We start from the raw sequence: 22,037 nt of genomic DNA, 5'->3' as shown, positions 1-22,037 counted from the left end.
GTAGTGGTTGGGGATTCAATAGGCACAGAGCAAGTTCACCAGGTGGAAAGAATCAAATGGAGACCAGAAGATTCTTCTAAAATAATCTTATGGCTAAGAGCCATGCCCTGGGTACCAAATGCGATCCTAAAATGGTGGATGAAGTCGTGGGTGATCTACATTCGCTGTTGTTGGGTAACTTGTGGTGTGCACAAGTAACTCACTCGTTCCGAAGAAGTATAACAATGCAAATGGACAAAAACTTGCTTAAAACAAGGCGGGCACTTTGCAGTGCCCTACGTAGGCATAAGCAAAAGCCCACACCGGACACAGCGGTGCATGTATCAAACAGCAGAGATTCCCATAAGAAACTGATATGGGAGCTCAAAGGGGAAAAAGATAGGAAGGAAAGGAGCATCTTCTTCCAGCTTCTAAAAGACCCAAATCATGCCCGTTTCTGGTACTATGTAAATAAGTTAAAGAACGGCCATAAGTCAAGAGAGAACAGAGTATCAGAGTCTGCATGAGTCTCGTATGTTATAACTTTGTACACAATCATTGACCCAGCATCAGGTTTTGCCAGCAACAATCAGGATAGCACCCAGTGCCCTGTGACCCCTCAAAGTGATAATCTTTCTCCCACGGTCTTGACTACCTTTTCCATGAGTATGACATAGAACTTCATAAAAAGGACTAAGAATGATGGAGCGCCAGGACCCAACGGTCTGCCAGCTACACTGTTCAAATGTGCTCCATCAGACTGGGCAGAAAAGCTGACACACTTTTTCAGTAACGCGTACCACTCACCACAGTTCCAGAGTCCTGGAGAGGTTCTATACTGTGTCCAATTTATAAAAAGGGGGATCGCTCACTGGCTGAAAATTATCGATTAATTGCCCTCCTAGACGTGGAGGCAAAAATGTATTCACGAATGCTGCTGGATCAACTGGAAGCCTGGGTAGAAGAATGCCAAACCAAGCCATTTTTTCAATCAGGCTTCAGAGCGGGGGTCTCAACAGTGGATAATATTGTGGCACTGACATACTTACAGCATCAGGCAGCCAACCTCAACCATCAGCTGCTGCTGTTTTGTCGATTATAGTGCTGCCTTCGACAGGGTTGACCGCGAAACCCTGTTGAAGAAGCTGTCATCATGGGGCATTCCTACACACCTCTTAAAAGCTATTATTTCACTCTACTCCAGTACTTGGTTCCGGGTCCTTACCGGGCCCAGGTCACTATTACAGAAAATAGCAACAAACAGAGGCCTAAAGCAGGGATGTGTTTTGGCTCTGCTACTGTTAAACTTGTACATTGCAGATTTGGAGAAATATTTGAAAGCTAGTAGTTTCGTTTTACCAAAGTTGGGCTCCACAAGACTCCAAATCATTCAGTATGCGGACGATATTGTGATAATGGACTGTATGAAAATTGGACTACAGCAAGCTTTAAATGCCCTGAATATTTTTAATAATGCCAATCAGTTGCAGGTTAATCATGAAAAGACTAAAGTCCTTATTTTTGGAAAGTTAAAGAATAAGTAATTCACACCCTGGTAATTGGGAAGTCAGATCATTCATATAGCCAGGAGATACAACTACTTGGGGGTGTAGTTCACAGAAAACAACACGGTAGGGGCTCAGAAAAATGCAATTAGACACAAGGCTTCTGTCATCACATACAAGCTTGCTAAATTGAACAATTAACTCAGAAGCGCCTCTGCTGCACCAATATTGAGACTAATAAAGGCGCCATTACTCCCCGCTCTGCATTATGGTTACCTGGCTTATCCGGGGTCCTTGGAATCCACTATAGAACAGGCCCACTGCAGAGCATATTTAAAAATTCTACAACAACCAAAGTATACCCGTCACATCAGGCTCAGATTAGAAATGGGCTTAAACTCACAACAGATAGACTGCCAAGCTGCAACCTTGAAATATTATATCAGTGTAGGAAGTTGGCTCTGTATGCACTATTTCAAAGTAAGGAATAGTATGCACAGAGTCCAAGGGTTCCCCTTAGAGGTAAGATAGTGGCAAAAAGAGATAATACTAATGCTCTATTTTGTGGTAGTGTGGTCGAGCAGTAGGCTTATCAAAGGAGTAGTGTTAAGCATTTGTTGTACATACACACAGGCAATAAATGAGGAACACACACTCAGAGACAAATCCAGCCAATAGGTTTTGTTATAGAAAAATATATTTTCTTAGTTTATTTTAAGAACCACAGGTTCAAATTCTACATGTAATATCTCATTTGAAAGGTATTGCAGGTAAGTACTTTAGGGACTTTGAATAATTACAGTAGCATATATACTTTTCACATAAAACACAAATAGCTGTTTTAAAAGTGGACTTAGTGCAATTTTCACAGTTCCTGGGGGAGGTAAGTTATTGTTAGTTTTAGCAGGTAAGTAAATCACTTACAAGTCTCAGGTTTGGGTCCAAGGTAGCCCACCGTTGGGGGTTCAGAGCAACCCCAAAGTTACCACACCAGCAGCTCAGGGCCGGTCAGGTGCAGAGATCAAAGAGGTGCCCAAAACGCATAGGCTTCAATGGAGAGAAGGGGGTGCCCCGGTTCCGGTCTGCCAGCAGGTAAGTACCCACGTCTTCGGAGGGCAGACCAGGGGGGTTTTGTAGGGCACCGGGGGGGACACAAGTCCACACAAAAAGTACACCCTCAGCAGCGCGGGGGCAGCCGGGTGCAGTGTGTAAACAAGCGTCAGGTTTTCTGTAGGTTTCAATGGGAGACCAAGGGGTCTCTTCAGCGGTGCAGGCAGGCAAGGGGGGGGCTCCTCGGGGTAGCCACCACCTGGGCAAGGGAGAGGGCCTCCTGGGGGTCACTCCTGCACAGAAGTTCAGTTCCTTCAGGTGCTGGGGGCTGCGGGTGCAGGGTCTTTTCCAGCCGTCGGAAGTTTAGGTTCAGGCAGTCGTGGTCAGGGGGAGCCTGGGGATTCCCTCTGCAGGCGTCGCTGTGGGGGCTCAGGGGGGACAACTTTGGTTACTCACGGTCTCGGAGTCGCCGGAGGGTCCTCCCTGAGGTGTTGGTTCTCCACCAGTCGAGTCGGGGTCGCCGAGTGCCGTGTTGCAAGTCTCACGCTTCTTGCGGGGAGTTGCAGGGGTCTTTAAATCTGCTCCTTTGAAACAAAGTTGCAGTCTTTTGGAGCAGGGCCGCTGTCCTCTGGAGTTCCTTGTTTTTCTTGAAGCAGGGCAGTCCTCTGAGGATTCAGAGGTCGCTGGTCCTTTGGAAAGCGTCGCTGGAGCAGGTTTCTTTGGAAGGCAGGAGACAGGCCGGTAGGACTGGGGCCAAAGCAGTTGGTGTCTTCTGTTCTTCCTCTGCAGGGGTTTTTCAGCTCAGCAGTCTTCTTCTTCTTGTAGGTTTCAGGAATCTAAATTCTTAGGTTCAGGGGAGCCCTTAAATACTAAATTTAAGGGCGTGTTTAGGTCTGGGGGGTTAGTAGCCAATGGCTACTAGCCCTGAGGGTGGGTACACCCTCTTTGTGCCTCCTCCCAAGGGGAGGGGGGCACATTCCTATCCCTATTGGGTGAATCCTCCTTCTACAAGATGGAGGATTTCTAAAAGTCAGAGTCACCTCAGCTCAGGACACCTTAGGGGCTGTCCTGACTGGCCAGTGACTCCTCCTTGTTTTTCTCATTATCTCTCCTGGACTTGCCGCCAAAAGGGAGGGCTGGGTCCAGGGGGCGGGCATCTCCACTAGCTGGAGTGCCCTGGGGCATTGTAACACGAAGCTTGAGCCTTTGAGGCTCACTGCTAGGTGTTACAATTCCTGCAGGGGGGAGGTGTGAAGCACCTCCACCCAGAGCAGGCTTTGTTTCTGTCCTCAGAGAGCACAAAGGCTCTCACCGCATGAGGTCAGAAACTCGTCTCTCAGCAGCAGGCTGGCAGATACCAGTCAGTCCTGCACTAAACAATTGGGTAAAATACAGGGGGTATCTCTAAGATGCCCTCTGTGTGCATTTTTTAATAAATCCAACAGTGGCATCAGTGCGGGTTTATTATTCTGAGAAGTTTGATACCAAACTTCCCAGTATTCAGTGTAGCCATTATGGAGCTGTGGAGTTCGTTTTTGACAGACTCCCAGCCCATATACTCTTATGGCTACCCTGCACTTACAATGTTTAAGGTTTTGCTTAGACACTGTAGGGGCATAGTGCTCATGCACCCATGCCCTCACCTGTGGTATAGTGCACCCTGCCTTAGGGCTGTAAGGCCTACTAGAGGGGTGACTTACCTATGCCACAGGCAGTGGGAGGTTGGCATGGCACCCTGAGGGGAGTGCCATGTCGATTTAGTCATTTTCTCCCCACCAGCAAACACAAGCTGGCAAGCAGTGTGTCTGTGCTGAGTGAGGGGTCCCTAGGGTGGCATAAGTCATGCTGCAGCCCTTAGAGACCTTCCCTGGCATCAGGGCCCTTGGTACCAGGGGTACCAGTTACAAGGGACTTACCTGGGTGCCAGGGTTGTGCCAATTGTGGAGACAATGGTACATTTTAGGTGAAAGAACACTGGTGCTGGGGCCTGGTTAGCAGGGTCCCAGCACACTTCTCAGTCAAGTCAGCATCAGTATCAGGCAAAAAGTGGGGGGTAACTGCAACAGGGAGCCATTTCTTTACACAAGCCCCCCCAGCCCACAGGCCAGGAGACTCAGCCAAAGCTGGGAGAGTCTTCCTAGTCTGTCAGGCGAGGAAGAGTAGAGGAAATAGGCTGGTTTGTTGCAGGGCCTACTCTGCCTTACATCCTCTTGTTCACGTCATTCCCTCCGGGGAACTGACCCACTTCCACAGTAATAGGACCTAGTCTGAATTGCCTCTTGTCTGTGTCTTTAATGTCTCCACCCATTCTCTCTATTTTGGGGTTAGAGGTATCCACCTCTGCTAATCTTATCTTAGCCAGGGTCACCCCTAGCTTACCCAAAGAGGTTACCCAGAGCTGGAAAAACCCCACCATGACCAACAGGGTCAGGGGGCCTAACATGCTATTTGGCATGGGGTCAGACCACCATGCCAAGGATAGTGCAGCCATAAAGGCTAACACCCAGCAGAGGCCACTGACAGCTGTCAGTGCCCAGAACCACACCTTTAGCTCTTCACCTACAAGGGAAGGGGCTAAGTTACAGGCTTCTTTGGGTTCAGGGTGCCTGTCTGCTGTATTAGAGTGGGGGGTTACCACATCTGGTAGTAAACACCCTTCTTCCACTCTTTCTTCTGTTAGCTGAGGAGCCACCCACTCAGGTTTAACAGTTGCCTGACTAGCCAGGACTTCTTGTGGGTCAGGTTGGACTTTATCAGAGCCACTTTTGGAGTTCTCCTCTACTGGAGCAGAATCTCCCTGGCTTGCTGGAACCTTGGCTAAAGGTTGTCCAACTTTCCTACTCTGTTTTCTTTTCTTTTTCTTCTGGGGCCTACTTGCAGTTACTGCAGGGGTAGCACCTCCAGAATCCTTGGGAGAGGACAAGCACTGGACCAGTTCCTCTCTTGGGCTCTGACTAACCTCTGGGTAGTCATTTCCAAGGAGACAATCAAGGGGGAGGTCTTTACTGACTACCACCCTTCTCCAGCTAAAAGTCCCACCCACTTCTATGGGCACAAAAGCCACAGGCCTATCAGTGACCCTGTCTGGGCTAACTCTTACTCTGGCAGTCTCACCTGGGATGTACTGGTTTGAGAACACCAGCCTGTCATGCACAATAGTGTGACTGGCACAAGTGTCTCTCAGGGCAGTGGCTGGGATTCCATTCACCAGTAGGTGGTGGAAGTGTCTACTTCCCTCTGGAATCTCCAACTCACCTGTTGGGCCCTTTTTCCAGTTGAAGGCTATGAAGACCTCCTCATCTGCGGAGTCATCCCCAATGGCTACACTGGTCACCCCTGGGATTTTGCTAGGGGGTTTGTTTTTGGGACAAGAAGTGTCCTTGGTGTGGTGCCCTGTCTGTCTACAGTTATGGCACCATGCCTTAGGGGCATCCCAGTTCTTACCCTGGTACCCACCTTTGTTTTGGGTTGTGTCTCGGGGCCCACCCTCCTGGTCTGGTTTTTGGGGGCCTACAGAGGACTCTTTTTCTTTGTTTCTAGTGTCACCCACTTTCTCCTGAGGAGGTTCTCTAACCCCTTTCTTTTGGTCACCCCCAGTGGAAGTTTTGGTTACCCTAGTATTGACCCAGTGGTCTGCCTTCTTTCCCAATTCTTGGGGAGAAATTGGACCTAGGTCTACCAGATACTGATGCAACTTTTCATTGAAGCAGTTACTTAAAATGTGTTCTTTCATAAACAAATTATAAAGCCCAACATAGTCATGCACTTCATTTCCAGTTACCCAACCATCCAGTGTTTTCACTGAGTAGTCAACAAAATCGACCCAGGTCTGGCTCGAGGATTTTTGAGCCCCCCTGAATCTAATTCTATACTCCTCAGTGGAGAATCCAAAGCCCTCAATCAGGGTTCCCTTCATGAGGTCATAAGATTCTGCATCTTTTCCAGAGAGTGTGAGGAGTCTATCCCTACACTTTCCAGTGAACATTTCCCAAAGGAGAGCACCCCAGTGAGATCTGTTTACTTTTCTGGTTGCACAAGCCCTCTCAAAAGCTGTGAACCATTTGGTGATGTCATCACCATCTTCATATTTAGTCACAATCCCTTTAGGGATTTTCAACATGCCAGGAGAATCTCTGACCCTATTTATGTTGATGCCACCATTGATGGGTCCTAGGCCCATCTCTTGTCTTTCCCTTTCTATGGCTAGGATCTGTCTTTCCAAAGCCAATCTTTTGGCCATCCTGGCTAACTGGATGTCCTCTTCACTGGAGTTATCCTCAGTGATTTCAGAGAGGTTGGTCCCTCCTGTGAGGGAGCCAGCATCTCTGACTATTATGCTTGGAGTCAGGGCTTGAGAGGCCCTGTCTTCCCTAGATAGGACTGGTAGGGGGAAATCACCCTCCAAGTCACTATCATCATCCTCTGAGTTGCCATCCTCAGAGGGGTTGGCCTTTTCAAACTCTGCCAACAGCTCCTGGAGCTGTAGTTTGGAAGGTCTGGGGCCCATTACTATTTTCTTTATTTTACAGAGTGACCTTAGCTCCCTCATCTTAAAATGGAGGTAAGGTGTGGTGTCGAGTTCCACCACATTCATCTCTGCACTAGACATTATGCTTCTAAAAGTTGGAATACTTTTTAGGAATCTAAAAACTATTTCTAGAATCTAATTCAAACTTTTACCAAACTTTTAAACTCTAAAAGAAATGCTAAACAGGATCTAACACAAGGCCCTAGCAGGTCTTTTAAGAATTTAGAAAAAATAGTTCAAATTGCAAAAACAATTTCTAATGACAATTTTTGGAATTTGTCTTGTGATCAGGTATTGGCTGAGTAGTCCAGCAAATGCAAAGTCTTGTACCCCACCGCTGATCCACCAATGTAGGAAGTTGGCTCTGTATGCACTATTTCAAAGTAAGGAATAGTATGCACAGAGTCCAAGGGTTCCCCTTAGAGGTAAGATAGTGGCAAAAAGAGATAATACTAATGCTCTATTTTGTGGTAGTGTGGTCGAGCAGTAGGCTTATCAAAGGAGTAGTGTTAAGCATTTGTTGTACATACACACAGGCAATAAATGAGGAACACACACTCAGAGACAAATCCAGCCAATAGGTTTTGTTATAGAAAAATATATTTTCTTAGTTTATTTTAAGAACCACAGGTTCAAATTCTACATGTAATATCTCATTTGAAAGGTATTGCAGGTAAGTACTTTAGGAACTTTGAATAATTACAGTAGCATATATACTTTTCACATAAAACACAAATAGCTGTTTTAAAAGTGGACACTGCAATTTTCACAGTTCCTGGGGGAGGTAAGTTATTGTTAGTTTTAGCAGGTAAGTAAATCACTTACAAGTCACAGGTTTGGGTCCAAGGTAGCCCACCGTTGGGGGTTCAGAGCAACCCCAAAGTTACCACACCAGCAGCTCAGGGCCGGTCAGGTGCAGAGGTCAAAGAGGTGCCCAAAACGCATAGGCTTCAATGGAGAGAAGGGTGTGCCCCGGTTCCGGTCTGCCAGCAGGTAAGTACCCGCGTCTTCGGAGGGCAGACCAGGGGGATTTTGTAGGGCACCGGGGGGGACACAAGTCCACACAAAAAGTACACCCTCAGCAGCGCGGGGGCAGCCGGGTGCAGTGTGTAAACAAGCGTCGGGTTTTCTGTAGGTTTCAATGGGAGACCAAGGGGTCTCTTCAGCGGTGCAGGCAGGCAAGGGGGGGGCTCCTGGGGGTCACTCCTGCACAGAAGTTCCGTTCCTTCAGGTGCTGGGGGCTGCGGGTACAGGGTCTTTTCCAGCCGTCGGGACTTTAGGTTCAGGCAGTCGTGGTCAGGGGGAGCCTGGGGATTCCCTCTGCAGGCGTCGCTGTGGGGGCTCAGGGGGGACAACTTTGGTTACTCACGGTCTCTGAGTCGCCGGAGGGTCCTCCCTGAGGTGTTGGTTCTCCACCAGTCGAGTCGGGGTCGCCGGGTGCCGTGTTGCAAGTCTCACGCTTCTTGCGGGGAGTTGCAGGGGTCTTTAAATCTGCTCCTTTGAAACAAAGTTGCAGTCTTTTGGAGCAGGGCCGCTGTCCTCGGGAGTTCCTTATTTTTCTTGAAGCAGGGCAGTCCTCTGAGGATTCAGAGGTCGCTGGTCCTTTGGAAAGCGTCGCTGGAGCAGGTTTCTTTGGAAGTCAGGAGACAGGCCGGTAGGACTGGGGCCAAAGCAGTTGGTGTCTTCTGTTCTTCCTCTGCAGGGGTTTTTCAGCTCAGCAGTCTTCTTCTTCTTGTAGGTTTCAGGAATCTAAATTCTTAGGTTCAGGGGAGCCCTTAAATACTAAATTTAAGGGCGTGTTTAGGTCTGGGGGGTTAGTAGCCAATGGCTACTAGCCCTGAGGGTGGGTACACCCTCTTTGTGCCTCCTCCCAAGGGGGGGGGGCACATTCCTATCCCTATTGGGTGAATCCTCCTTCTACAAGATGGAGGATTTCTAAAAGTCAGAGTCACCTCAGCTCAGGACACCTTAGGGGCTGTCCTGACTGGCCAGTGACTCCTCCTTGTTTTTCTCATTATCTCTCCTGGACTTGCCGCCAAAAGTGGGGGCTGGGTCCAGGGGGCGGGCATCTCCACTAGCTGGAGTGCCCTGGGGCATTGTAACACGAAGCTTGAGCCTTTGAGGCTCACTGCTAGGTGTTACAATTCCTGCAGGGGGGAGGTGTGAAGCACCTCCACCCAGAGCAGGCTTTGTTTCTGTCCTCAGAGAGCACAAAGGCTCTCACCGCATGAGGTCAGAAACTCGTCTCTCAGCAGCAGGCTGGCAGAGACCAGTCAGTCCTGCACTGAACAAGTGGGTAAAATACAGGGGGTATCTCTAAGATGCCCTCTGTGTGCATTTTTTAATAAATCCAACACTGGCATCAGTGTGGGTTTATTATTCTGAGAAGTTTGATACCAAACTTCCCAGTATTCAGTGTAGCCATTATGGAGCTGTGGAGTTCGTTTTTGACAGACTCCCAGCCCATATACTCTTATGGCTACCCTGCACTTACAATGTTTAAGGTTTTGCTTAGACACTGTAGGGGCATAGTGCTCATGCACCCATGCCCTCACCTGTGGTATAGTGCACCCTGCCTTAGGGCTGTAAGGCCTACTAGAGGGGTGACTTACCTATGCCACAGGCAGTGGGAGGTTGGCATGGCACCCTGAGGGGAGTGCCATGTCGATTTAGTCATTTTCTCCCCACCAGCACACACAAGCTGGCAAGCAGTGTGTCTGTGCTGAGTGAGGGGTCCCTAGGGTGGCATAAGTCATGCTGCAGCCCTTAGAGACCTTCCCTGGCATCAGGGCCCTTGGTACCAGGGGTGCCAGTTACAAGGGACTTACCTGGGTGCCAGGGTTGTGCCAATTGTGGAGACAATGGTACATTTTAGGTGAAAGAACACTGGTGCTGGGGCCTGGTTAGCAGGGTCCCAGCACACTTCTCAGTCAAGTCAGCATCAGTATCAGGCAAAAAGTGGGGGGTAACTGCAACAGGGAGCCATTTCTTTACAATCAGTCTCAGGAAGGCAAACTCGCTTACGTTAAAACATCACCTGAGAACATTATTTGAGACTCCTGGCAACCCATGGGACACGATTTAAGAAAGGCACAGAAGACTTTCGAAATGGGCGATTACATCCAGCTATCAGACACAGTGATCTACAGTGTTTGTAAAACATCGATTGGCAAAAGAGCAAAGGAATTTTCACGAGAGTCTGATTTGTTGTTAACTAAATCACCCACAATAGTGCCCGCGTTAGATGATTCCTGTCTGGTTGGAGCTCCTCAGCCATACCTCCTAGCAGCAATAAACGCAGTCACCCGGCATCAAATCCTTTACATGCGAATATTAGTCCTCCCAATTAAGGACTTTAATCCTTCTTGGTCTGCACATAGGCATAAAAGTGCCTGTAGGCTCTGCTCTTACCACCGAGAAACCTGGCTACACCTTCTGTGCTGCTGTCCCAAATTAGCACATGAAAGAAGACATCTAATAATTCTTCTGGTGCTGGCGCTGGCATAGGCTGCACGGACCTGTATGGAGGTATCTAAAATGTGCTTTTTACAATCCACGCCCTGGGCTCTGGCAAGATGTGCAAAGTATGTGACAGCTCTTAGGAGGCTGTTATCTCAGGCAGCCGAATAGATAGCAGAGCTCACAAGGGAGCTAACCGCTTGTAAGCATTACTCTTGTCGCAAATGAGACTATTTTACCGTTTTAATTTTGTTTGTTTTAAAAAGAATTTGAATCACATGTGGGGTTTTTCATACTTGTATTTGTAATGGTTTTAATTAACTGATCAATAAATTGACATTGACTGGTCAAGTTGAACCTTCAAAGATAATCCACTTAACTGTCCTTTTTGGAATATGATACATTACACATGGAATCAATAACAACTATGAGACAAGAGAAGAATTGGCAGCAGAAGGAGAACATATAGAGAAAACTATTCAAAGTGTTTCATACGCATGCCCTATCTCCCAGGAAGAAGGACTGAAACTCACTACTACAGTGTAACTCATTACTACAGCAGGCTACAAGCATTTGGAGAAACAAACAGGGTCCCACGGACCACTGCATGATAAATGAAGGACCATTCACTTTGTGTGTTTTGGTGACCCCTCTCCCTTTAGGAACACGTTGCAAAGGCTGCACATTGTGGATTCAAATGCTCAGACGTGGTGGTGTTGTCACATGTAGGCATCTCCCCAATCATTCGCTAGCGTGCACAGTGAGGCGCACCACTCATTCATCCTCATCAACGTTAAAGAGGTGGATGTTGTGCGTTTAGTTCTTAGCAAACCAGATGTAAATTCTTCACTGAGTAAAAGCTGAGAATGCTTGCCGTATAGTGCAACACATTGCTCTTCGGGCAGTCTTTTTGCAACTGTGGCTCATTTTGGTCACTGTTTCCACCTTCACGAAAAGCTTTGTGGCATTCTTGTTTATATTTTCTTATTTAAAACTGCATTCAACTTTTTCTTCCTAATTTGCATAAAAGTCCTATCCTGTAGTAGGACATGATCTCAAATTTATTTCACCCTAAAGCCATCATGTTTAATGACTGGACATGTATACATAAGGACCCGTAAGTCTCAAGACTTGGCTGCTAGGCAAGATTGCCCTGAGCAGGCTTTATAAGATTTTTTGTAATAAAGTTTGCCATTTTATTTATCCGATTTTTTTCAAATCACATTTTAGATTTAAAAATTGCCTTCTTTCCAAGGCGCCAGATTGATAAATCAAACTCCTTTAAAGATCTTAGCAGCATCGTTAATCAAACAGCTATTGTGCAAAGCAATATTTTTAGCATTAAGAGCAGTGTATTTACTTAGGCACTATCTAAATTTCAAAAAATGTAACAGGGCCGTACAGCTTCATATAGAAGCACATATTTTTCTGATCTCACCATCTAAGCTGTCCAGCAGTGAAGAAGACGGTGTTCCTTTAGGTGTTAACTGTTGTGTCTTTCTTTGTTCTGCGCCCAGGGCGGTGCGCTGAAGGAGAGGGCATCTGGCAGCACCCAACACAGCCAATAGAAAAGAGATGCCAGCTTTCGGGAGCAGATTTCAGAAAATGGTGGGCACCAAGAAACCCGTATCTAACAGACCTGACCATGCCATATTGGTTGATGAGCCTGAGAGGGCACAGTGGCAGCGTCTGATGAGCAAAGTTCACACAAATCTAACTTTAGATGGCTGCACATCTGAGATTGGTCGCAGGAAACGTGTCTGAGAGGGCCTAACCGCTCATTATGACGTTGATTAAAGTGGGCCCATCAGAGAGAAGTCACTGAGCCAAAACCCCACTTTGCCGGCTGCACGAGAGAATATCCATTATGGTGATTTCCAATTTCAATTCCATTGAGATGTCCAGAAAAAACAGAAGCTGGGCTGAAAACCAAAGGAGGTTACTTCCTACATGAAGTGTAGCAGACAGAACATGGATGTTATATAACATTGCGTCTGCTTATACGGGTTACTAAACAATGCCGACCTTGTGGACCCAAGTGAGAAAAGAAAACATAGGTTTTCACAATGTTTAAACTGTTCCCACTGGTAAGTAAGAAAGCTCAGCGGGGCGAGCACTCAATCAGAATTCTTGAGGTCTCAGATTTAAATTACTGGGCTGATTCCGTATTTTAACACTCTGGTGTCGATAAACTGAATATCACATGGTTTGCAATAATAGCATGCTGTTAAAGTGGTTAAACACAATTAATTTGTCATGTACGTTTCATAAAGAGCTGTTGTTTGAGCACTTTTTTGGCATAGGGTCTAAGCAGGAGAACTCTTCTGACTATAGAAGATATCCAGGAAATTATCCAGTAAATTATTACCACGTATATCCGAAATCACGAAACTTAATTTTGCATTTTACAGGCGAGGGCAGGACTGATGACAGTAGATGGGGCTGGAGGAAGAGTCGACAAAGCATTCCTTGAGTGCAGTTTTGGAACTGAAAATAATACTACCTTGTGCTAACCTTACCTTCAAGCCAAGGACAAGCAGCAGATGCAGGCTGTGCAGTCGGATTCCAGGAACACTCAGCTTGGACTCACGCCATTGTATCACAGCCAGGGTACAGAAGAACATTAAAGTTCACATAAAAAAACATTGCAAATGTTAAGAAGCAGTGACAGATGGTTCTTTGAAAAGCTCTATCCGCTTACACCCCTCCCCCCGCTTCCCCCGGGGTGGATGATTTCACTTTACACAGTTTTACTGTTCTATTCCCTTAGTGAAACGAAAAGAACATTTACATAAGATAATTAGTTTCGTTTATTTCTTTCAAGGGACCAAATGCTAGGGCTTAACCTAGCTTCTGGGTGCCTGTCACGCACTCAAAACAATATTAAATCAATGAGTCAATATACTCCAACCATAATCAATATGAAAATACCACCTGGCAACACCTTGGAAGTAAAAACCAAGTTTTCACAAAAATCACTCCTGGTTAAGTAAGCGGGCACGATTCGCCAATGTACATTTTTTGGGGGAAAAAGTACCCCCATTTAAGCTTGCCAGGAATTCACAATTGGGTTGATTTGCTACTGTCGATTTCGTTCGACCCAAAATCACTGTAGTATATGCCAACAAGAGGTCAGAAGTGGGCATTCAAACACATGGTTAGCTTTGTAAGTTCGTGAATGCCTGTAAACATACATCCTGACACTTTCCCACCCAGGAGCAGGTTAGGGATTTACTCCATTTAAGTTCGGGAGTAACTCACCGTCCAGGACATGCAGGGGACCAGATTAGCCCTAGATTTGCTTTAGGGCAATGCCCTAGATTTGCTTTAGGGCAAATAGAAGATAATTCTCCCCAGGGAAAATGCTTTCCTCGCAAAGACAAAATAAATAAAACAAATGCATTAATATAGCAGGCGACACTCCCACTCTGCTTAAGCCTATGCTATGTAGGTTTCTGCACAGGGGGTAATAGGAGTCATTTGACCAAGTCATGTGACTTTACGCCTGGAAACCCGTGTCTGGGCCAGCTTTCCAGGTTAATACAAGGGATGTCTGAGAATTCGGGGAAAAAAATGAAGCAAATCTTCCCGTGAAATTTTACCTTTTTGTTTGACTCGGGCCTAGTGTCCCAATTTAGAGGGAAGAAATACTGTCAGCTGATTCCACAGCATGCCCCCAAGTTCGTGGCGGGCAGAAGGTTCTCACTTTTCTCTTAGGTCTAATTGCCCTAGATGTCTTTGACATCCCAAGGCCAGGCTAAGGTAAACATCGGGGGCTACTGACTGCAACCTGGCCTCTGTAGCATCGGCATATATTTTGTAGAAGAGCAGTGTAGCAGTGACACCATCGCACAGCAGTCAGGGATTGTTGTACTGCTAAAGTTAGAGGCCCCTGGGCGCAGTTCACATACTTATGATATGTGGCAAGGACAACATTCAATAACCACGATGGAGGGAGCAGAGACAAAGGAAAAAGCAGTCTGGAGGTCGTGTCTCAAGTACACCAGATTTTCATTTCTTCAAGGGGTTCTCTTGGTGTAGGGCAGATGATGGAATCTGGAATACATACAGAATATTAGTAGATGGTTTAGAGTACCTCCTTAACACCCAGAGGGGAGGGGCTATGGGGAAAATTGAGAGGCAGTGGCCTAACAAAGGCTCCTGCAGTCCCATCAGGGGGCCCTTTGTCAGTTCAAGGCCTATGACTATCTGTGATATATGGGTGTTTCAGGGGCCCTCACCACAATCTGCAGAGGGCCCTTTTAGTTTTTCCACTTGAGAGAAGCTGCTCGGCACCACATAAAGCAGGGGTATTTGGTGGTGAAGTGGAGACATGCAAAATAAAGATAGAACTGAAAAATCAGGGTCCCCCTTCCTGGCCATGCAGGATGGGAACAAGAGGTTCAACAGCAAGAAAAACGAATATAAAAGGTCAAAATGAATTAGTTAAAGCAGTGTTGTCCAACCTTCTTATCGCCGCGGACCGGTAAATGTTTGATAATTTTTCCGTGGCCCGCTTGTCCCATTGTGTGACAAGCGGGCCACGGAAAAATTATCAAACATTTACCGCCCGCCACAGTGGGGCGGCCCGGTGCCGATTGATCCACGGACCGGCACCGGTCCGCGGCCCGGGGGTTGGGGAACACTGAGTTAAAGGAATCAACGTCTGGATAAACCGCATAGGGGACCTTGATTGCTAACCCCTTCTCCTCTCACCTTCTAGTAGAGGAAGGAGCTCAAGAAGACATTCAATAAGCTTATTAATAAGAGAATTGAAGAGAAGAAAACCATTGGACCATCACTAGCTTTGGCAATTCTGTTATTTCCTGAGAATACATTTGTGAGGCATCAGCTGGCGAGTCTGAGAAGTATCAAATTAAAACTTCATGCCTGCACTAAGACTAAAGACTAGGGGCCAGATGTAGCAAAATAGCAATTTGCGACTTGCAAATTGCGAGTCCCTGCGACTCGCAATTTGCAAGTCGCAAATTGCTATGCAGTACGGTGTCTCAGACACCGACTGCAACTCGCAATGGGGTCGCAATGACCCACCTCATGAATATTCATGAGGTGGGTCGCAAATTGCGGCCCTATTGCGAGTATAGGCACTCGCTAACATGGAGGCCTGCTGACGTCAGCAGACCTCCATGTTAGCGACCTGCTTTTAAATAAAGCAGTTTTTTTTTTTTGGAAGTGTAGCCCGTTTTCCTAACAGGAAAACGAGCTGCACTTCAAAAAAAAACGAAACCTTTAGTTTCGGGTTTTTTCAGGGCAGGGAGTGGTCCCTTGGACCACTCCCTGCCCTGAAAAAATATTTTGGGCTCCAGACACAAACTGGAAGGGGTCCCATGGGGACCCCTTCCAATTTGCGATTGGGTTACCATCCACTTGAAGTGGATGGTAACTGCGATGCCATTTGCGACCGCATATGCGGTCGCAAATGGTATTGCATCCCAATGCGACTCGCAAATAGGAAGGGAACACCCCTTCCTATTTGCGAGTCTGAAATGCATTTTGCGAGTCGGTAACGACTCGCAAAATGCATTTCTGCATAGGAAACGAGGCAACGAGTCGCAAACAGTTTCCTACATCTGGCCCTAGAACCCTTAACCTGCCTGTTGTGATTTGTTAATGAAGGTTAACTTCAAATGTTTAATGCATGCTTTATTGTGTCTAGATTTAAATATGCAATGTAGGAGAAAAGGCACACACTTACTATAGCTTTCTATTATCGGAATAATCAATGCATTAGATTGTGGTCCAGATAAATTAACAGTGGCTGAGCAATTGAAGCAATCCACTGGTGACTTTTTTGTTATTCTCAGTGAGATACCCCAAGTATGACGAGTACGCATAGACATGAGTCCCAGGCTCAACGTGCCACAGGACTCCAGCTGCACCATACCTTTGAAGATGGACATTGCTTTAATAGTCCGAAACTGATCTGGGGTTTCTTGTGTTGCTTCTCAGAAGAACCAGGACTGATTTGCATATGGTTGGTTTCTCTCTGAGGTGGCAACGTGGGCAGAAATACAATGGACTGGATTGTGTCCCAGAGTAATTACCAGTGACTGAGATTACTTCAACAATACACTCATTACTGTTTTGTTTTCCAATATCAATTCTTTGAGCAATTGGGGTATTAGTTGAGGGATGTGAGTACACACATAATAACCACAATCCTTGTTAAGGTGAACCACCGATGTCGCTAAATTAACCTGAGCTCAAACCCCTTGTAGCTAGAACATGCTCAATTTAGAGGCAATGTGTAAAGTATTTATGCAGTACTCAAACAGTAATAAAGTTAAAACAGAACAAAATAAAAATCCAAAACAATTTTGAAAAATAGAGTACGTTTATTAAATAGAATGACACGAAAACAACAAAAATCCAATTAGTTGTACTGGATTTATGATTTTTTTCAAGATTAAGATTGAAAATAGAGCCAAAAACTTTCAAACACCAACTGTGGTTATCTGGTTGTGGTTGACTTGGACAAGAGTAAGGTTTAAGGCTGATCGAAATGGAACATGAGTCAAGTACAAATACGAGGTTCAACCCAGTGGAAAGTTTTACCTTTGGACTTGTGACCTGATTCAGACTTTGGCACGTGGGTTACTCCATCACAATTGTGAGGGGTATCCCTTCTGCTGAATTCTAAATCCCATTATTTTCAACGGGATTTAGATTTCGACGGACAAGATATCCGTCACTGTTGTTACGGAGTAACCCATCTGCCAATATCTAAATAAGGTCCTTAGTCTCAACAATGGAAGTCAAACATCCTCAGCAGGGCAAGGCAGCAGGCTGCGGCAGTAGACGACTCCTTGTCGTCGGATAGGAGCTGGACGAGATCAAGATGAAGCTGTGGACTTCTGAAAGAAAGCTCCAAGGGGGAAAAAATTGAATTTCATACCCAAGGAAGATCCCTCCCCAGTTGGATACTTTTGGCTCCTTCTCTTGGTGAAAATTTCTATCTTCAGATTTAGTCACTTTTTTGGAACTCAAATTCTTTCAGCAGGGGGAAGGCTGCACGCTGTAGCAATAAAGGGCTCCACTGAGTCAGATACTTTCTTTGTGAGGTCCTGCGAAATCAGATTTGCTGCTGCGGAAAAGAATGTAGCAGGAGGCACCTGAATCTATGGCCCAGCAGCAGGGTATCTTTGTCGGATCAACTAGTTAGGTTGAAGCCGGTCCCCTACTGGTTCTGAGAGCAAAAAGTAGGCAAAAAGTTTTTAAGTCCCAGGTTTGAGGAAACGTTAGGAGGAGTACAATCTGACAACAGCCAAGGGTCCAGGGCCTCGGGGACAGCACTTGACGATCAAGACTCACTCCAGTAGAGGCCAGCAGCAGGGTACAGGGCAGGTCCAAATAGAACTGATAAGTTGGGAATGCAGGAAAAGAAAAAGGACAATTGAAGTTTGTTGTGTCCCTGTAGCCCAAATAAGATATCAGCCTTATAACCCATGTAGGCCACTTGTTTGTCTTTTGTAGAAGAGGCAGAGCAGGTCCAGTCTTCAAGACTCTTCTCGGGTCATAGGCAGCAGTTTCAGTCCTCTTCTGCTCCTCCATAGATCCAGAAATGATCTCAGGAGGGTACTGTGGCCAGTATTTATGGCCAGTGTGAGCCTGTGGTTGGGGGAAATTCATGGTCACTCCCTAACCAATGAGATTACAGTCCCCAATAGGGTCGTAAAAAAGGCCCCTGCAGGTCCTGTGAAGCGGGGGGACCCCTAAGCTTCAAAGTGCCCCTTCACCTCAGCACAGCACCTAGGGCCCCTCTATGATCTGTGTCGGGGGTCCCACACAAAACATGTTCCAGTTTTGTTGCACCACTGGCCCCTATTGGTGCCCCTACCCACTTTTGCAGTACATCCAGTGTGTTTTACTGTAGTCAATCCCACTGTGCCCTTCGCTGCCTTAAACCAACAAGGTAAAATCCTTCTTCCCTACACCATATGTGTGTTCTAGGAAATGAGCAATCCTTCGCTTGTGGCCACTCAAAACCTGATTCTGGAAGCAGTGTCTCTCCCACTGGTGTTTGGTGCCTTTCCGGATAGCTGAACAAAGGAAATGGGCAAGGCCTGTGTTACCTACATCTGCATGTGATAGGGTATGTACTTTTGAAGTCAATTAAGTTCCTTTGGCACAGCTCAAATTGTCATCCTGCCAGAGAAACAAAGTGCCTCTCCTCACCCAAGGCCATTGCCTCAGCTTTGGGAGCAAGTTCACACCTCATCAAGGAGCTATACAGCTCCTAGGTGCCAGTGGAAGTGCATGCAAACGGGCTTCTAGAGGCTTTAGGCAGGCAACAGGTAATCTTTCTAAAGTACTCCTTTTAAAATATTTATTAGAAATCCAACTTTGCCAATGAATTGGGATTGCAACAAATATTTTTAAAAGTCCGAACATGAACTCTGTAGCTGTTTACTAAAGAGAGATACCCAATATTAAATGAAATATTGGCCTGCAGTCATGGTTACATTGCTGCTATAGTAAAATGAGTGAAATTTAGCTTAGAGAACATGGGCAAACTGTGGCACTATATACTAAGGACTGATAGGTAAGTTAAATATCCAACAGAGGAGGTGCCAATTTCATCATGTTGAAATGAGGAGCGCATGCACTTTACCCCTGTTTAGCAGGGGCAAAGAGCACAGAGCTTTATAGTCAGCAAAAGCAGACAAGGTAAAAATCTAGCATTGTACCATGCAAAGGATGGTCATCACCAACACAATCCTACGCTACAGCTTTGGTTCCTATCTTGGAATGGATGTTCCAATTTTGTCTTAAGATTCACGCTTATTCTCTAGCCTTTTAAGTGAGTGATATGAAAAACTAGCTGGATCAAAAAAGTGAGCACAAAATTAGATGGAGAATAGAGAGAGAGATAATAACAAGTTTATCAGTTAATTAAAACCATAAAACTTTTCCTTCCACGTAAACAATAACAGAACAATTTTAGTTCAAAAAGACAATTACAGTTCTTTGGCTTAGGGTGAAATGGTAAGTAAGATTTCGTTCCACATAATTTTTTTTAGAAAAGACATACTAGTGCTATAAGGTATTGATAATAGGGCAACAGAATAATCTTATTGAAGGTAAGAAAAAATACAGCGCAAAATAAAATCTTGTGATTAAAATGAAATGATATATGAAGTTTTCCTTCCACAAAGAAATATAAACAGTAACCCAATGAGGTATTGGTAAAAATAGTGCAAAGTGGGAAGAGACCTTCTATCGATTTTATTTACCCCTACTTAAGTCTGGTTTTTGGTACCAGACTTTATTATGACATAAGCTAAACAACCCAATGGACTACCTAGGAGCCTTCCCTTCTTTAAGATGCTCAATGCGGGTTATAGGGATTTCGCTATCTTTTCAGCCCTCCCTCTGAGTTGGTTATTTCGAGAGGCTGTGGTTTTTAGAGTGAAAATTTCCAAAAATTGAACCAGCCTAATGTTCAATAGATGGAGAATAGAATTTGCTGGGGTGCAATGAAAGAGTATCATTCTAGGTGCAGAAAGAGCAGGCACAAATAAATACCTACATTCCTTTCCCACGACAGTTAACCTGAATCCAGCAATGAAAGCTCTCCTACTGAATGTAATTTGACAGATTTATTTTTTTAACAGTGTTATACAATATATTTCAGTGCATAATATTGACTTCATAGTTACTTAGGAATATGTTAATTTTTTCCAGGGATTTAAAGCTTGATAATGTGTTGCTGGATAATGAAGGGCATTGCAAGTTAGCAGATTTTGGAATGTGTAAAGAGGGTATCACTGATGGAAAGACAACCACAACATTCTGCGGCACACCTGACTATATTGCACCTGAGGTACAGTAAAAGTAATGTCTAATTAATTAACATATTTAAAATGTTTTTTATTCACTAAATGTATGGTGCTGTTGTAATCCAAATTGCTGTGCAAACATATTGAGATGGTACAAAAGATTGTACAGAGTTTACAAAAGTGCAGCACATATAAGAAAACAGGCAAATAAAATAATATTAAAACCAAGTGGCAAATATTACAACAACTTTAAAAGATATGCTTTAAATACTAAAGATCTTACATCTACCCTCTATAAGAATGGGTAAGAAATGTGTTGATAATGTCAACTTCAATATACTGGAGTCAAAGGGACCACCACTACATCCATGACTCTCAATGGGACAGTTATATCATTCCAATACTTCAAGAATCCCTGCCTTATGAAACTAAGTCACTTTAGTAAAAAAACTTTAAACTCCCTGGGAAGGAAGAAGATGTAACAACCACCACCAGGGAGAAAAGGAACACCATGTTCTAACACCTACCGGTGTTCGAAGAAAAAGTAAGTGGATAATGGCAAACAATGGCACTAAATTATCAGCTACCCAAGATTCAGCAAATGCTTCCAGATAAATGAGAAGACACCCAGGTCCAGGCTGGTCCTAGCTCCAGCTAGCCTTAAAACACTCAACCATCCTCCAGGCTGTTTTGTCCACGCTCCTCTCCACATGATAATTTAAAAAAAAGGGAAGGGCCTAAGCAGGGGATAGAAAACAACAAGCTTGCTAGTGTTGACCTGGTCAATAAATTGTCCAATAAGTAGCACCTTTAGAACTAAACTACAATACAGTGGTGTCTCAGACTGCAGAGAAAGAGGACTCCACCTGATTCTCATCCAGTGGCTAGGCAAAAAAATTTAACTTCATCATCCTAGAGTGAAGCAGTGTGAGGTAAAAGAGGAGACATGTAATCTCCATAGGAGTCGTGTCATCCCCTTGCTGAAACAGGCCTTCTGCTGAGGCCCGAAGCTTGTCCCTTCCCTCATGAAGTATTCAGCCAACCAGAAAAGGAAGGGTAGGAGGAGCAAACAGGCTCAGACACAATCGAAGTAGCTGCTTTTGTGAATGCTCCCCAGCCATCAAATAAGCCTGGGGAGCAGAGGTAAATTCAAAGCAATTAGAAAAAAGCAACCGTACAAAGCATGGAATAAAAACAATAGTAAAATAGTAAAATGTAGCATGCTGATATGGCCTGTATTAATAAACTGAAAAGAGCACTATGAAAGAGTGAGGACTAAGGAGAATCCCTTTAGCAAAAGTACATCTGCATTTATCTTAAGGTCCTTCGTGTTTTAATTCCAGCGAGGCAGAAACAGTCTTCCATGTATCTGAGGGTGGATAATTGAGCACCATCAAGTAATAGTAAGACCTGCTACGTACAACACTTAAAAATGCTCTTCACTGAGGGGGGTGCAAGCCTACCTGTTTGGCTTTGTGCATGAGCTGTGGATGCTCAACTAGACAACCGCCTCCTTCCGGGCCCTTCCACAACATATGATCTTCAGCACTTTCTTGGGGCCAGGCATTTAGAGAACCCTATGATCTGGACTGGGCAGATACTGTTAAACTACTTTTCCCTAAACTTGGTGATATAGTGCTGTGGGTATGATGAGGCCCTAGAGCTGTCCCCAGGTATTCCCTTGAGGCAGCAGGGAGTTTATCTCAACCCTCTAGT

At 45.3% G+C, this 22,037-nt stretch overlaps 1 protein-coding gene across 1 annotated transcript in view; it reads left to right on the top strand.

Moving 5' to 3' along the window:
- PRKCH (protein kinase C eta) overlaps positions 1-22,037 on the top strand; it is a 656,855-nt gene that overhangs the window by 586,635 nt on the left and 48,183 nt on the right. Inside the window, exon 11 of the mRNA XM_069207402.1 lies at positions 20,227-20,365. Within this exon, the coding sequence (XP_069063503.1) occupies positions 20,227-20,365 (139 nt within the window). The remainder of the gene's footprint in view (positions 1-20,226; positions 20,366-22,037) is intronic.

The sequence above is a fragment of the Pleurodeles waltl genome, chromosome 9 (assembly GCF_031143425.1).
Source record: "Pleurodeles waltl isolate 20211129_DDA chromosome 9, aPleWal1.hap1.20221129, whole genome shotgun sequence".
NCBI lineage: Eukaryota > Metazoa > Chordata > Amphibia > Caudata > Salamandridae > Pleurodeles > Pleurodeles waltl.
This window is presented reverse-complemented; position numbering and strand designations above follow the sequence as displayed.